This window comes from Anolis sagrei, chromosome 3 (assembly GCF_037176765.1).
Source record: "Anolis sagrei isolate rAnoSag1 chromosome 3, rAnoSag1.mat, whole genome shotgun sequence".
Classification (NCBI taxonomy): Eukaryota; Metazoa; Chordata; class Lepidosauria; order Squamata; family Dactyloidae; genus Anolis; species Anolis sagrei.
The window spans coordinates 258,174,716-258,190,491 of record NC_090023.1 but is presented as its reverse complement, the minus strand read 5'-3'; the positions used below and the strand labels follow the sequence as shown (position 1 = coordinate 258,190,491).

General features: G+C 40.5%; 1 protein-coding gene across 1 annotated transcript in view; it reads left to right on the top strand.

The window, feature by feature from the left end:
* Positions 1-15,606, top strand: part of CCDC39 (coiled-coil domain 39 molecular ruler complex subunit) — a 44,861-nt gene extending 29,255 nt beyond the window's left edge. The window contains exons 12-20 of the mRNA XM_060767458.2: positions 1,005-1,142; positions 1,360-1,568; positions 5,323-5,446; positions 6,673-6,832; positions 8,960-9,066; positions 11,872-12,012; positions 12,165-12,344; positions 12,942-13,021; positions 14,579-15,606. Coding sequence (XP_060623441.2) covers positions 1,005-1,142; positions 1,360-1,568; positions 5,323-5,446; positions 6,673-6,832; positions 8,960-9,066; positions 11,872-12,012; positions 12,165-12,344; positions 12,942-13,021; positions 14,579-14,735 — 1,296 coding nt within the window. The 3' untranslated portion in view covers positions 14,736-15,606. The remainder of the gene's footprint in view (positions 1-1,004; positions 1,143-1,359; positions 1,569-5,322; positions 5,447-6,672; positions 6,833-8,959; positions 9,067-11,871; positions 12,013-12,164; positions 12,345-12,941; positions 13,022-14,578) is intronic.
* The last annotated feature ends 170 nt before the right edge of the window (positions 15,607-15,776 follow it).

Below are 15,776 nucleotides of genomic sequence, written 5' to 3'. Positions count from 1 at the left end.
TTAGGAGCTTGACCTACTTTTGCCAGAAATTAAATGATGACTCTTTCTTTTAGCTTCAGATTCATGGTTCTAATCAGTCAATCGGCAAAAGAAAAGGCTATATTAGTAGAGTAAGGTTATCTCTATCATATCATGCATAGATGCATTATCACGGGGTGTCTGCGCCCTACACCACTGGAGAAAATACACTGCTTAGCTGGTATTGCACCACCTGACATCCACCGGGAAGTAGCAGGCAATAGTGAAAGGACCAAGGCAGAGACATCCCCAGCTCATCCCTTGTTTGGGTATCAGCCAGCACGTCAACAACTTAATCAAGACATAGTTTTCTAAGAGACACTCGCTAGAACACCTCAGCAAGCAAGAGTTCAAAAGTGGCAGGCTCAAACCCAGCACCTCAATCCGTGGGAGATACCAGATGAGAGACTCCTCCCTGGGCATACAGAGGACTGGGCGACTTGGAAGGCACTGAACAGACTGCGCTCTGGCACCACGAGATGCAGAGCCAACCTTCAGAAATGGGGCTACAAAGTGGAATCCACAACATGCGAGTGTGGAGAGGAGCAAACTACAGACCACCTGCTGCAATGCACCCTGAGCCCAGCCACATGCACAATGGAGGACCTTCTTGCGGCAACACCAGAAGCACTCCAAGTGGCCAGATACTGGTCAAAGGACATTTAATCAACTACCAAGCTTGCAAACTCTTATGTCTTTTGTATGCTTGTTTGTTTGTTCTGTTAAAAATGTAATACAGCTGTGAAAGAAATGAAAGTTAGAGTGATGACTTTTTGACCCATCATTATATATTTGTCATTTTAAAAGAAGTAGGAGGATATAACTGTAATACAAACATATAATAGTGAGAAGGTTAGTCATTTGGCCTTCTGGGAGCCACGCCATCGTTACTTCAGTGTCCTGTTTCTAATCCTAAATGCCTAAGCACTGAATCATAATATGGTATTCTTGAATAAACTATTTAAATTTATTTTCTTTCTTTCCAGGGTGACATTCATTTTATCAAGTTGGCTATGAATAAGACTGGGGAAGAAATGGCAGGTTTGCAAACCCGTGTAGATGAGCTGAACCTTTTCACTGACAAATCAGAGAAGCTACTGAAAAAAGCCAGAGCCGACAAGCAGGTGTGGAGATAGTTTCTCTAAGCTTGAAGTATACAGATTAAAAATAAATAAATAAATAAATAAATAGGTGACACATTTGGGTCTTTGTGCTATCACACCAGCCTTCCACATCAGTCCCAATGTCACAATTCTCAGAAATCAAGTGAACACCTTCAAAACACAGGTTACGTTTGATAAGACATAGTACTAAACATGATTCTTATTCTGATGATTGAAGGACATGATGATTGAAGATAATCTCCTGAAGCTGGAGCTGAAACGGGTCAGAGATATCTTGTACAATAAGGCAGAGAAAGTTGTCTCCCTGGAAAAACAGAAGCAGCAGTTGAAGGCAGCAATGGATCAAAGAATTGCAGACATCAAAGTTCACCAAGCAATGATTGAGACGCAGATAAGAGTAATGGAACAGGAGCGTCAGACTTTGAGGTAAATATAGTCCATGAAGCTGATGACGCTAGGACTGGATGTATCTTCTCAAGTATACATCTAAGACTGAAGAAATGTGCTACAGTTACAATGTTTACAAGGATCAAGTCCATATTTAACATTTCTCCTGACCTAGGAAACCGGCTGTTTGCGTGAAGGTAGTGTGTGTGTGTGTGTGTGTGTGTGTGTGTGTGTATATAAACTAGCAATCCATTTCAGGGGCTTTCTTGTATTTTCCATTCTGTCAGTCGCTTCTGGTGTGAGAGAATTGGCCGTCTGCAAGGGTGTTGCCCAGAGGCTGCCCAAATGTTTTTGATGTTTTACCATCCTTGTGGGAGGCTTCTCTCATGTCCCTGCATGAGGAGCTGGAGCTGATAGAGGGAGCTCATCCATGCTCTCCCCAGATTTGAACCTTTGACCTGTTGGTCTTCAGTCATGCTGGCATAAGGGGGTCCTCAAACTAAGACCCAAGGGCCGGATATGACCCTTCAAGGTCATTTACCCGGCCCTCGCTCAGGCTCAACTTAAGTCTGAAACAACTTGAAAGCACACAACAACAACAATCCTATCTCATCAGCCAAAAGCAGGCCCACACTTCCAATTGAAATACTAATAAGTTTCTATTTGTTTAAATTGTTCTTCATTTTAATTATTGTATTGCTTTAAAGTGTTTTTTGCACTACAAATAAGATATGTGCAGTGTGCATAGGAATTCATTCATGTTTTTTCCCCAATTATAATCCGGCCAGCCAACAGTTTGAGGGATTGTTGCCTAGCCCTCTGTTTAAAAAGTTTAAGGACCCCTGGTTTAACCCATTGTGCCACCTGGGGCTCATTACCTGAAAGTATTTATTTATTTATTGTGTCAGGAGAGAACCAAAACAGTTGCATTGCATTAAAAACAAGCAAACAAACAAACAAAACACAACGTTTGCAGACTTGGCATTATACTAAATGTCCTTTGACCAGTAGCTGGCCACTTGGAGTACCTCTGGTGTTACTATAAGAAGGTCCTCCATTGTGCATGTAGCAGGGCTCAGGTTGCATTGCAGTAGGTGGTCTGTGGTTTGCTCTTCTCCACACTCGCATGCCGTGGATTCCACTTTGTAGCCCCATTTCTTAAGATTGGCTGTGCATCTTGTGGTGCCAGAGCGCAATCTGTTCAGTGATTTCCAAGTCGCCCAGTTTTTTGTGTGCTTAGGAGGGAGTCTCTCATTTGATATCAGCCATTGATTGAGGTTCTGGGTTTGAGCCTGCCACTTTTGGACTCTTGCTTGCTGAGGTCCAAATTTCACCTGAAATGAATTAGGATGAAAAAAGGAGGCTCAGGGTGTCCTGGGGGTCTTCATGGCTGAAACTGATCCCGATTTTTCCCAGATTCATTCATTCATTCTACTATACCCTGGTGCACACTCTGCTAACATTTGTTTTAATCTCTGTATTTTCCCCGAATGGCTATTAGAAACAGCTCCATTTTGCCTTCTGTAAATTCATAATAGGTGCAAAACAGAAGCAGGCACTTATTTTCAACTAGAGCATGTAGAGCAGAAATGGGTCCAAGCAATTCTTGCTAATAAAAAACAAATGAAGAAATGGGAATGGCAAAGGCCTGTTTGTGCAACTCTTAAGTAACTGGGAAATAGGAACCTCTGTGCAGTGGGTGGTTAAACCCAACTGGGAAATGAATGTTCGGTTGGCATTTGGCAACTTTTCCTTCCCACCTCCCTCTTCCCTCCGCAGCCCATGCAGTAGGAAAATTAGAGTGATTTAGTGAGACTGGAGCTTAACCTCTCACCAGGCAGGCAGGCAGATTCTGTTTTTCTTTGATAATTATGTGACTAATTGGCACTTGCATATAATTTGATTTGGGGTTGTTTCCTGCTGTTGCTTATTCTCTTCTAGCAGTGGCAATATTAAGATGCAATCAATTGGAGGGGGGGGGGGCAGCTTTTGCAACTGTCAGGCTGAAATAACAAACCTTTCAATATTTGGGTAAAGTGACTTGGATGGGTCTTCCCTTCCTGCCGAAATCTGCAACGTAATGCTGTATTTGTCTCTCTGTGTGGGACTAAAGAAGAGTTCTGATTTGGGAAGGATTGGGCACCAATAGTATTTTAGCGTAAATGGAGGTGCAGAAAGGCTTGTCATCCTTGGCAAGAGTAGAGGTAACACATTATTATTGTGGTTCAGCTATTGCTTCTTATTGGAAGGAATAGCTTCACCAAGGGTGCTTCACCAGCACGTGGCTTTTTACAAGCTTTTGGCCAATAGTTGTAGGAGAAATTTCATCATTGAGACGGATGAGAGGAGACATGATGATGGCCATGTATAAATATGTGAGGGGAAGTCATAGGGAGGAGGGAGCAGTCTTGTTTTCTGCTGCCCTGGAGACAAGGACATGGAACAATGACTTCAAAATACAGAGATTTCACCTGAACATTAGGAAGAACTTCCTGACTGTGAGAGCTGTTCAGCAGTGGAACTCTCTGCCCTGGAGTATGGTGGAGGCTCCTTCTTTGGAAGCTTTTAAGCAGAGGCTGGATGGCCATTTGTCAGGGGTGATTTGAATGCAATATTCCTGCTTCTTGGCAGAATGGGGTTGGACTGGATGGCCCATGAGGTCTCTTCCAACTCTTTGATTCTATGATTCTATGATTCTAAGTAAAGAACACAGTATACATAGAGAACCATAATCTTATTTTCTCCATCAAATAAGTGAGCTAACTTTTAAAATTTCTTTCAAACCAGCTTAGATGACCCACGAGGTCACTTCCAACTCTATGATTCTATGATTGGCATAAGTTGGACCTTGTCTCATCTACTTTCATGTGGTATTGTAAAAACACTGGCAAAAAAGTATGTGCTGTGTGACTGATAGAGACAAATTATATCATTATCCTACTGGAAACCTCATGGTCCTACAGATGAGACCATCAGGAAAGCACTCAGAAGTCTCTTTCTCATTATAGTCATAGTTCTTTTACTTGATTGGACGTCATCCCACTGAATCCTCAGATTTGTGGTCTAAATGTGGTTAACAGCTTTTACACCGTACAGCTTGGAAACAAGTAATCAATAACTTATTTTCCATATTTCTAGTCCCCCAAATTTAGTGGTCCATAGCTAATATGGTTCCCGATGCAACACTTGGCTTGTTAAGTAGTGTCCAATTCTGGGCCCCACAATTCAAGAGAGATATTGACAAGCTGGAATGTGTCCAGAGGAGAGCGACTAAAATGATAAAAGGTCTGGGGAACAAGCCCTATGAGGAGCGGCTTAAGGAGCTGGGCATGTTTAGCCTGAAGAAGAGAAGGCTGAGAGGGGATATGATAGCCATGTATAAATATGTGAGAGGAAGCCACAGGGAGGAGGGAGCAAGCTTGTTTTCTGCTTCCCTGGAGACTAGGACACGGAACAGTGGCTTCAAACTACAAGAAAGGAGATTCCATCTGAACATGAGGAAGAACTTCCTGACTGTGAGAGCCGTTCAGCAGTGGAACTCTCTGCCCCGGAGTGTGGTGGAGGCTCCTTCTTTGGAAGCTTTTAAGCAGAGGCTGGATGGCCATTTGTCAGGGGTGATTTGAATGCAATATTCCTGCTTCTTGGCAGGGGGTTGGACTGGATGGCCCATGAGGTCTCTTCCAACTCTTTGATTCTATGATTCTAAGTAAAGAACACAGTATACATAGAGAACCATAATCTTATTTTCTCCATCAAATAAGTGAGCTAACTTTTAAAATTTCTTTCAAACCAGCTTAGAGTTTCATGAGCGACTGAGCAAAATTGAGAAATTGAGGGGGAGATATGAAATTATTACTATTGTAATGATGCCCCCAGAAGGAGAAGAAGAGAAAACGCATACTTACTATGTCATCAAGGTAAGCCAGCTATCTCTGATCAGTGTGAGAACTCCGTAGAATTATCCTGTTTTTATCTATACTCTGCCACCTCTCTTTTTAAACCATCCATCTTCAGCCATCCAGTACAAGAGGTTTTTTAAATCTTGTTTTTATTTTAACTTTCCAGCTCCTCATATTATGGTAGTAGTATTATGGTTTGTTCAAAGAAACTGGGCTTTGTGATGGTTTTTTTTTTAAAAAAAAATAGACCTGCTCACAGCTATCACCTATTTAATTTTCTCTAATGAGCTTTGTGAAAGTTTTTATTGTACATTCCTAAACCCAAATTGTTTCTGTCACCTTTGCAATTATAATTTGAGCACTGGAAAAGTCATGATGCCTCCTTTTCAAGTTTGAATTCATTGCGTGCTTCCTATCTATCATGGAGACTTCTGCATCTCACATAATAATAATAATAATAATAATAATTATTATTATTATTATTATTATTATTATTATTATTATACACTTTATTTATTATAAATAAATATATTATTATAGTCCTTATTTATAATAATAATAATAATAATAATAATAATAATATACTTGATTTATATTCTGCCCTTCTCCCTTAGGGGACTCAGAGTGGATTATAGCATTTACATACATAGGCAAGCATTCAGTGTCTTTCCAAACATATACAATAAGACCCACAAACACAAGCAAAGGCAGAGGCTTCTCCTTTCATTTCCGGCTTCTGGAGGTGGTGCTCGTCTCTGGCTCTGGGAAGCTTTTGGAAAGTCTCTTGCTTTTTCCCACCAAAGTGGTACCTATTTATCTACTCACATTTGCATGTTTTTGAACTGCTAGGTTGGCAGGAACTGAAGCTGACAGATGAGAGCTCACTCTGCCTTGCAGATTCAAACTGCCGATCTTCAGGTCAGCAGTTCAGCGGCACAAGGTTTTAACCCATTGCACCCCCATGGTCATGGATCCTAATTGTTGCCTAAACTTAAAACAAGTAAAAATTGTAACAGAAATCAGAAAAAGAAATGATAGAGAAAGGATGTCCCAGAGGTAAACATTGTAGTACAATATTTGACTTGATGAAGCAGGGAAAATCTGACTTTATTTCACTGCTTAGTACTCATCTTTTTTCTGATACCTAGTTGAGCAGTCACTCTCTGGGCAAGAGACATTTTCAGGATATAGTGATTTGGTTATTCACCTTAAGTGTCTAAATTCAATTTTTATTTTCTTTCTAGGCTGCCCAGGAAAAGGAGGATCTTCAGCGTGAAGGAGACGCATTGGATGCAAAGATCCAAAATGCTGAGAAAGAATGTGTTGCCTTAGAAAATACTTTGCATGTGCTTAATAACTGCAATAGCAACTACCGGGACTCATTCAGGAAAGTCACAGAGAACAGTAAGGAAATTGTAGCTACGTAGCTATGTTTGCTGTAGTAGATTTAGGTTGTCATCGTTCATATGCTTATGTATTGTTTATTTAATGTCTGGCACTTGGAGTGCTTTTGTGAGCCATCCTGAGTCCCTTCGGGGAGATGGTGGAAGGGTATAAATAAAGATGACTATGATGATGTCGTCTGCAGAAAATAGATATCTGACGTGGAAGAGCAAAGGAAGGCAGGAAATGGCTGTGCTTTCTACCTGCACTGGAACAAGCAAACTCAAATGGAGCCTACATGTTAGTGCATTTGGGGTCAGAAATTAGAAATAAGGATGCAATGAACTGGATCATAGTTCACATCCCTGCTTAGCTGTTGTTATTATAAAAAATGACATCAATTAAAAATACATACATACCAACAGTGAGCTAAAACAACATAACAACAAACACCTGAATTATAAAGAAAACAGATTTCCACTTTTCTACTAATCAAGTACATTTTGTGTATTGTCGAAGGCTTTCATGGCTGGAATCACTGGGTTGTTGTAGGTTTTCCCGGGCCATATGGCTATGTTCTAGAGGCATTTTCTCCTGACATTTCGCTTGCATCTATGGCAAGCATCCTCAGAGGTAGTGAGGTCTGTTGGAACTAGGAAAGAAGGGTTTATATATCTGTGGAATGACCAGGGTGAGACAAAGAACTCTTGTCTGCCGGAGCTAGGTGTGACTGTTTTAAATGACCACCTTAATTAGCATTTGATGGTTTGGTAGTGCCTGGGGGAATCTTTTGTTGTTCCAAGTTCCAACAGACCTCACTACCTCTGAGGATGCTTGCCATAGATGCAGGTGAAACGTCAGGAGACAATGCCTCTAGAACATGGCCATATAGCATGGAAAAACCTAAAACAACCCAGTACGTATTATATAAGCTACCACTGGTTTTATATACTTTATTTGAAAAAGAATAATTATTATTGTGGTTATCACTTATACTACAGGGATCTTGCAAGAATACAAAAGGAATGGTTGAAATAAGGGCAGGACTTGAAAGGAAGAATGACTTGCCCATTTATACAGAAATATTAAAGTGTGATTTCACTGTATCTCCTTAGGAACATTATTTGTGTTATTTTTTGCTCCCTCTGCTGGTTTTGTTATTTAGTTGTTATGTAGTTATACCAACGTCACTGAAAAAATTGTGGGGAATTAAACAATTTTAAAGGAAAGCTTGAATTTTTAAAAAGTGGATTTTAAAAAAGAGTTCTTTGATCTTTACATGCATAATTTAAGCAGCCCTCAGTTGATCGGTGACACATGTTGCATCAGCTCTGTACATTGTGTCATAAAATTAGGAATCTTGGGAGTCCAACATGAGCCAACAATGTCATGCGGTGGCAAAAAAAAGACAAAACAAAACAAAAAACCCACAATGGGATCTGGGTCTGCATAAATAGGAGTCCAGTGTCTAGATCCAGGGAAGTCATGCTATCCATCTATTCTGCCTTGGTCAGACCACACCAGGAATACTGTTTCCAAATCTGGGCACCACAATTGAAGGGAGATGTCGACAAGCTGGAATGTGTCCAGAGGAGGGTGACTCAAATGATCAAGGGTCTGGAGAACAGCTTAAAGAGCTGGGCATGTTTAGCTTGCATAAGAGAAGGCTGAGAGGAGACATGATGAGGACCATGTATCAAGCTGTGAGGGAAAGTCATAAGGAGGAGGGAGCAGGCTTGTTTTCTGCTGCCCTGGAGACTAGGACGGTGAACAATGGCTTCAAACTACAGGAAAGAAAGGAGATTCCACCTGAACATTAGGAAGAACTTCCTGACTCCGAGAGCTGTTCAGCAGTGGAACTCTCTGCCCCAGAGTGTGATGGAGGCTCCTTCTTAGGAGGCTTTTAAGCAGAGGCTGGTTGGCCATCTGTCAGAGGTGTTCTGAATGTGATTTTCCTGCTTCTTGGCCGAAAGGGGTTGGACTGGATGGCCCACGAGGTCTCTTCCCTCTCTCCGATTCTATGATTCTGCAGAGTTGATGACATTGGAGGGTTTATTGTAGAGTGAATACTTTTTTGTCATGTTGGAAATGGGTGATGCAGTCACACTGCCCAATTTCCAGCACTAAATGGGGGTATGTTTTTTACAGCTGAAGAACATCAAGAGAAGATTAAATTGGAAGAAGAAAAAAGAGCCGCTGATGAAAAATACAGGTACAAGAGAAGGCAGATTAAGGAGCTCCAGGAGGATATCCAGGTAAAGAGGCTTCTGAGTGCCATTAATTTTGACAGCGGTTCTATCATACTTTTGGCTGTGTGCTTTCAACTCTTTTCTGACTTATGGTGACACAAAGGTGACTCTATCATGGGGTTTTCTTGGCAAGAATTGCCTTTAAGGCTGAGAGAATGTGACTTGCCCAAAATCATCCATTTGGTTTCTTGGTTTTCTTAGGATACATCAATACACCAATACCTTCAATACTCTTATATTCTGTACTCAATTCATTACATCAACTATAAGTGTATATATATCTTGTATACCATTTTTTTTCACCTTTGTGCCCCCCCCCCCCTTCCGAGCCACTTCAATTTACATTCTCTTTCCAAAATACAATTTCTTCTTGTGGAGGTAATTTCCCATCTACTTCTTTTAAGCTGTCCTCAATAAATTTTCCCCAAACTTCATCGAAGTCGTTTTCTTTCCATACCCCTTTCCTCACTCTTAACCTACATGTCAATTTATCATTTATTGCTAGTTTCCTTAGTTCTTTATACCATTCTTCAATTGGTATATTTACTTTACCTTTCCAATTCTTCGCTATCAGTAATCTTGCTGCAGTTAACATGTTATCTATTGCATCTTTCTGGTTTTTTTTCAATTTCTTAACTTTATATAGTGACAAAAATGCAATGCTTGCACTTTTTCCTAGCTTCATATTCCAGCTTCTATTTCTCCAAATACCTTCCCCCAAAATTCATTTACATATTTACATTGCCACCACATATGTATATATTTACTCACCTCCTGACAACCTCTACAACAGTTTTTTCTGGCATTCCTATTAATATTTGCAATCTTTACTGGTGTTAAGTACCATTTCCAAACCAATTTATAATAATTTTCTTTAACACGTATCGATAAATCCTTTAAATATCTTTGATCCCATAATTGTACCCAATCTGCTTCCTTTATTCTAATCCCTAGATCTTCCTCCCATATTTCTCTTAATGTTGCGTCCTTTATTCCCCCCCCCCTTTAATATCAATTATTATCTTATACTGTACAATTTGCTGGTTATTCCTTTCATCTTGTGGTATCCTCCCGTAGCTCCATTTGGTTTCTATAGCCAAATTGGGATTTGAACCCTGGTCTCTAGAGTTGTTGTCCACTGCTCAAATCACAACATCATGCTGGTTGTCCTATAATACTCATCCAGGAACTTTCCAAAGATGATTGGCTTATCTGATCAGAGTTTTTCCACAGTGAAGAACCATCCATGCTTTAATGACTGCTTCCTGTTAACTAAATAGGATATGACAGAGCCATTTTATAAATCTGTGTTACAACTGTAGCACTGTGTTGTTGTTCATTCATTCGTTTACGACTCTTTGTGACCTCATGGACCAGTCCACGCCAGAGCTCCCTGTCAGCCGTCACCACCCCTGGCTCCTTCAAGGTCAATCCAGTCACTTCAAGGATATTTATTTATTTACCTTACTTATATACCGCTGTTCTCAGCCCGAAGGCGACTCACAGCGGTTCACAACAAATACGAACAGCAAAAATTCAGTGCTACAGTATAGAAACAGTTAACAACCTAACACATTACACAATTAATAAACAGTTACTACCATACCCATTCACTGTCCCCTCGTCATCAAAAACATGTTCCAGATTCGTCATCCATTGTTCCATTCCAGTGTTCATTAAGCAATCATTGCACTAATTATTGGAACGCCTGCTCAAACAGCCAGGTCTTCACTTTTTTGCGGAATACCATTAGAGATGGTGCTAGTCTAATGTCCGTAGGAAGGGCGTTCCACAGCCGAGGAGCCACCACCGAGAAGGCCCTATCTCTCGTCCCCGCCAGCCGAGTTTGAGAAGCAGGCGGGATCGAGAGCAGGGTCTCCCTGGAAGATCTCAAAGTCCTGGTGGGTTCATAGGCAGAGATGCGGTCGGATAGGTAGCTTGGGCCCGAACCGTTTAGGGCTTTAAAGGCCAACGCCAGCACTTTGAATTCAGCCCGGTAGCAGATCGGTAGCCAGTGGAGTTGGCGCAACAGGGGGGTTGTGTGCTCCCTGCGCTCCGCTCCTGTTAAAATCATGGCTTTGGACTAGTTGGAGCTTCTGAGCTGTCCTCAAAGGCAACCCCACGTAGAGAGCGTTGCAGTAGTCTAAACGGGATGTAACCAGAGCGTGGACTACCGTGGCCAAGTCAGGATACCATCCATCCATCTTGCCCTTGGTCAGCCCCTCTTCCTTTTTCCTTCCATTTTCCCAAGCATCATTATCTTCTCTAAGCTTTCCTATCTTCACATTATGTGGCCAAGGTACTTCATCTATGCCTCTAATATCCTTCCCTCCAATGAGCATTCGGGTTTTATTTCCTGAAGTATGGACTGGTTGGATCTTCTCACGGTCCAAGACGCTCTCAGAATTTTTCTCCAACACCACAGTTCAAAAGCATCTATCTTCCTTCACTCAACCTTCCTTATGGTCCAGCTCTCAAATCTGTAGGGGGGAATACCATTGCTTTAACTATGCGGATCTTCGTTGCCAGTGTGATGTCTCTACTCTTCACTATTTTATCGAGATTGGTCATTGCTCTCCTCCCAAGAAGTAAACATCTTCTGATTTCCTGGCTGCAGTTTGCGTCTGCAGTAATCTTTGCACCTAGAAATTCAAAGCCTGTCACTGCCTCCATGTTTTCTCCCTCTATTTCCCAGTTATCAATCACTCTTGCTTTGTAGCACTGTATTGTTCACTATATTGCAATACACACACACACACAGAGAAATTTCAAAACAGGCTTATGTGTGAATGTATTCATTTATCTCTCCAGACCATGCAGGGTAATCTGGATTCCCTCTTAAAAGATGAGGCTCTTTACAGAGAGAAGAGAGCAGAGAAAAACGTAACTGTGTCACGCTTATCCAGAGAAGTAGATGATCAGCAGCCCAAACTGGAAAGAGTCAGAAAACAGGTTGGTGAAAGTCAATCCAGAGTAAGTTTCACCTTTGTTTAGAACACAAGTTCCAGATCGTCAGTTACTTCGGAAATGTGTACTATAAGTTTCTATTTAGTTGTTACCTTTGCCCGTTTTAAGCAAGACTTTTAATTGCTATGTTTCAAAAGGTTGCTCGATTAACAAGAGAGATCCGAGCATTAAAAAAAACTGATTCAGAAACACAGGAAGAAAAAGACATTGAGCTTCGTGCGCTGAAAGACTTCACTAGATCCATTGACAAAATGCTCCTCGATCTTTCAGTGACGCATCCGGAGTTAAACACAGCTTTTCAGAGACACTTTGAGCAGGTACCATTTCTTGTTGACTTATTGGTTCAGAATTTCCTGCAAAGGCATTGTATTTGGCTGTGCTCTGAACATGTTTTCCCTAACCCTTAGTTTTCCATTAGTGATGGACTATAACCCCTTGCCCCCATCTTTTCTAACCAGCAGAGTATCCAAATTGAAGAAGGTTGTAGTAAGCCTTTTATTAATGTAATGAGAATGAGAACAAACTGCAGTGATTCTTCACTTGTGGACGAATCTCTCCACTCTGGTGTTGAATAGTTCAGAACTGCTTTCTGTTTTTTTGTGCTGCAGTTAATCTAACTATGGTAGATAATGGAAACAAGATGAATTCAAAAGTTTGTGAAGCTGCTTGTTTACACTATTTATGAGAAAGAGTTCATTTAGAATGCAAAACGACAGTAATCTGGAACTGGTGCTTCCAATCTTTCAGCCACACCAGAGCATTAGGAGCAGGAAAACAGAAGCCCTTCACAGGCATGATAATCTGTACAGTGCTAAATGATATGCTTGTTTGAAAATAGTTCCCCAATACAGAATCAGTATGCTTCTATCTGTTGATGTCTCACTATGTAATATTACTATTTTCCCCCTTCTTAGGCTTCCATGCCATTTCCAACACATTCCTGCTCTCGTCTTAGTTTGCGGTCATCTAGTCAGAGCTCGTCATCTTCAGGCATGTAAGTATTCTGGTATAAATAGATTCACAATGAAATCTTTCCTTCTACATAGTGACCATGGCATTGAGCTGAGTGGCAGAGGCAGTTCATGCTCATGTGACTCAGTTCACAAAAGGTTATGTTTCCAACTTCATTCTCCCTTTGATATACATGTATGTGTGTGTATGTATATGTGTATATATAGAGAGAGAGGGGGGATGTTGCTATAAGATTCCTTTGCATAGTCAATCATGGTCACTGAAAGATCTCTTGACAAAGGTAAATAGTACTAAAATAAAGATTTGTGACAATTAAAGGAACAAGAAACTGTTCTGGGCTAAGCAAAAGAAAAAAAATTAGTCTCTAAATGATAAATTACTTCTGCTGCGCCTTTGGCGAATAGGTGTACAACATACTATTGCTCCCCTCAATGCTTCTGCCACTGGAGTACACGCCCTTCAAATTGGAAGTTTAGTTTCACAACCGTGTGTTTTTTATGAGCTCCCTGCAAATGACCTGCTATTTTTATCTCATTAGAATTTTTAAATCATTTTATCCTGTACATGTGGCCCGCCCACTGTTATTGTGATTGTTTATTGGAATGTTATTTTGTTATTGTGTTTATATTTTTTTCTATGTAATTTTGATTATGTTGCTTGTTGTTTAGGTTTTGGTTTTATTTTGCTGTAACATGTTGTCCGGGCTTGACCCCATGTAAGCCACTCCGAGTCCCCATTGGGGAGATGGTGGTGGGGTATAAATAAAGTTGGTTTTTTTTTATTATTATTATTACTTTTCCCATGTTTAGCAGTGCATGTATATTGTAGAGTGCAAATAATGTTAAGAACTGCTAACATTACTCTGTATCATCATATAGTTTTCTTCTTATTTCACAACCTCAAATGTCCAACACCCATGCTCACTTTCCTGTAAATTATATGTGGCACAGAATTGAAGAGTGGTTTCTAGTGAGCTCATGGCAACAATCAAAACCTGTATTTCTGATTGATATCTTTTGGGCACTTGGCAATACATTTTACACAGAACCCTCAATTAGTCTGGCTGGTGAACTGCCACTCATTGATGCCCCTGCAATCCAATTGTACAGCGTGAGGCTTGCAGATAAATAATACTTTGCAGACATTTCATGGATGAGAAAGACTTTGCTGTGTTTTCAACAGAGGAGAATCTGCCCTAGATAGCTCTTGATATTGTTTGGAAATCCGGAAGCTAGGCAGTGGAGCAGTTGCTCCCAAGTATGTTTTGTTTCTCTCCCTCACCTGCCTTCATTTGATTTGTTTTTCACAGCAATTAAATACGAGTTTATAAATTTATACCTTACATTCTTCTAAAATTATGCCACTTACTTAGAATCTAAGACTGATGTCAAGAAGCATAATTTGTAAACACTGGGGTTGGGATTTGTCAGAACTAGGTTTCCATGGCAGTCCATGGAATTTAAACTACTTCTGTACAATTTAATTGGGGAACATTTATTACAATAAATGATTCATGTTCTTGTGCAGTTCCTTTCATTTGATTAGATCTGTGGTGTGATTGTTTCTCCTTCTCTTCTAGGTCCCCTAGGAGTTCGGTTTCGTCATCCAGCCAACCATACCTTAAAGTTGTATCTCTGACTTTGGATCCCAAGGCTGATCGTTCCACTACTCTCTCTCCACATTCTCCAAAGGAAAGTAGTCCCTCTGCATCCACTCACAGCAGAAGTCCCAATTAGCAGGGTTGCATTGACGCCCCATAGTTTAAGAAATAAGATATAGCCCACATTTTAATGTTATGTACGAAACAGGAGTAGATTATATTTTAAGCAATTAGTAGTTTGAGATTATTAACTTTTGGCAATACTCAGAAAATTCTATTATTGATAAATGGAGCAAATATTTAAGAAAAATCTTGTAATAACTAATTGGTTTTTTCCCCCCAGTAGTAGAATTAGAGGCATCTCAATTAATATGTAGTGGTTTGAGCATAGGAAACCAGGGTTTGACACTCCTGTCAGGTGTGAAAATCCACCAAGTGACCTTGGATGAGTCGCATCCTTTTTGCCTCCAAGGAAAGCAAAAGCCTCTCCCAACAAATCTCACAAAGAAAACTCTTGTGATAGATGATGAGGAAAAAACCTTGTGGGATAGATGGGCATAAAAAGCAGCTTTGGCTGTATTCCTAAAATATTGCTGCTTTTCTTACTACTGTGTAGCCTGCTTTTGTTTTAGATCTTTCCTTTCACACATGCCACTGTACCTACTTAGTCATTCCTGTGTTGACATGCTCATAATTAGAAGTAACCTTATTCTTGGAAGCTTATATATTGTAAAAAAAGGATAATTAACAAATTTAAGTTTTACTTTGAAACCGTGTAAGCGTGTTCCTTGTTGACAGGGCAGCTATTTGTGTAAAGTTCAAATAACTGAAGGTGGAAAGGAGTTATTGGTGGTGCCTTTAAACACTTTTTTCATTGAGAGCAGTAACATTGCACTTCCCTCCTCTAATATGGTAAACATCAATCTCCACTAACAGGTGGCTGCAAAGCTTGCACATGTCATCCAATCCTGATACAAGAATAAATGTTATCATTGGAAAACCAAAAATGAGTACTGTGTAAGTCAATGGGCGGCAGCGTTTGACAGATCTGGGACTCGGGTTGGTGGATTAGCTTCAAAATAGTTCAAACACTACTCAAGGACCAAAATGAGACCCAAAGTGACTTTCCCCATTCCTGTTAATAAGTAGAACATGAGAAAGCCACCTGGCTCATGAG